This window comes from Camelina sativa, chromosome 11 (genome assembly GCF_000633955.1).
Source record: "Camelina sativa cultivar DH55 chromosome 11, Cs, whole genome shotgun sequence".
Classification (NCBI taxonomy): Eukaryota; Viridiplantae; Streptophyta; class Magnoliopsida; order Brassicales; family Brassicaceae; genus Camelina; species Camelina sativa.
In genome coordinates, this window is record NC_025695.1 from 3699476 (window position 1) to 3700997 (window position 1522).

The 1522-nt window shown below is 37.1% G+C and overlaps 2 protein-coding genes across 3 annotated transcripts in view; one reads left to right on the forward strand and one right to left on the reverse strand.

The window, feature by feature from the left end:
• LOC104721454 overlaps positions 1-793 on the forward strand; it is a 2545-nt gene extending 1752 nt beyond the window's left edge. Inside the window, exons 5-6 of the mRNA XM_010439442.2 lie at positions 325-405; positions 508-793. Of these exons, the coding sequence (XP_010437744.1) occupies positions 325-405; positions 508-579 (153 nt within the window). The 3' untranslated portion in view covers positions 580-793. The remainder of the gene's footprint in view (positions 1-324; positions 406-507) is intronic.
• Positions 886-1522, reverse strand: part of LOC104721453 (probable ubiquitin-like-specific protease 2A) — a 6734-nt gene continuing 6097 nt past the window's right edge. The window contains exon 17 of one of the 2 annotated variants that reach the window (XM_010439441.2): positions 886-1417. In XM_010439441.2, the coding sequence (XP_010437743.1) occupies positions 977-1417 (441 nt within the window). In that variant the 3' untranslated portion in view covers positions 886-976. The remainder of the gene's footprint in view (positions 1418-1522) is intronic. The other variant, XM_010439440.2, reaches the window with a different exon arrangement.

A 1522-nucleotide genomic window follows, 5' to 3' on the forward strand; every position in this document is an offset into this window, starting at 1 on the left:
GGGGGGGGGGGGGGGGGGGGGGGGGGGGGGGTTCTGGTAAGAAACCATGATGGCATTTTGGTCACAGACCTTTAGGATCACTTGGATAGCTCTTAACTCTGAACAATAGGTGCTTCATATAGTGTAGCTAGTCTCTATAGTTATTTCCTAGAAAATGAGCTTTTTGGTCGAGGTTTTAGTTACCACTTTCGCCTGAATCACTTTCTTTCCTATTCTGCCAATTTTGGATCTGCTAATGTTTGATTTGGTTGGGAAAAACTTTCCCTTTCTTGGCAATATCTCTGAACTTTTCACTGTCAATATTTGATCTTTGTCTTACTTCAGGGAGTTCTATGCATCGGCTTTCTGAAGCGTGCTCGACAGCAGAAGGAAATTTCAAGAGAACAAGCCGTCAAGGATCTTGAGGCAAGTATTGATAGTTTATTATCATCTAGTTTCTATACTCTGCATCATTATCAATTTATCATATTCCTCAAATGCCTTCTAAATCATTGACTGTTGTTGCAGGAGATAGCCAGACGCAGGGAAGAGTTGGAACAATTGCTCCTAGAGCATCAGAATAGAGACGATGACGTGTGAATGTGATCACAAGTACAGCTTCATTGGATGGAAAACATCAGTTTCTTTTTGTATTAAAACGTTTGTGTGAGCTCTCTGTTTTCATCCTTCCACTTGGATTGGATAATAACAGCAGATTCTTTTGTTTTTTTTTGTTTGTTGAAATCGAAGCTTTGATATTTGTCTAATACGAGACAAGAACTACTGAATATGAATTTCGACATGTTGATGTAAATTACTTGCAGTATATAGTAAATTGATTGTCAATATAAGAAAAATGTAGCTAATTGATGAATGCTACATCTTTCTAAAGGCCAAAGAGGAAGCGAAGCTAAAATGAAATTGTAATTTATCTACGAGATTAGAGAATCAGACAAATAATAATCGCATTAGATTGGCGATATTCATCTTCATTACATTACAATATCACATTTGAACTTGTGACTAAGAAGTTTTCTTTTTCGTCTGAGCTACTCTCATCATCAGACAACACAAGAAGAATGTCATTATAACAAGAAGCAGCATTTGAATCTCTACTCTTGTTCACTCCTTTTTCGATCACTGCTGAATCAGACTTGATTTCTCTGCTTCTATGAATCCCTGCGGATTCTCCGGTAACTCTAAGCTCATCATCATCTTCTCCTTTCATCTCAACTTCACATGAATCTTCAGAATCAGAGACATATTCTACTGAAACAGTTTCTTCATCTTCACTGTCCACGATATAAAGCCTGCATTCCTCTTTTCTTAATGTATCTATCTCGTGATGAATAGATTCTTGTATGTCCATTTTCTTGTCCTCTTTTTGTAATGTATCTATCACATGGGTTTTCTTCTCACCACTTTCTTGAACTTCTTCCTAGTTTGGGGAGGAAAAAGTATAGAATAGCTATCAACATAAGATAATTAGCAGTGGAATCTAAACTGAAGATATAGAAAAGGCAATTTTACCACTATAGGCGAC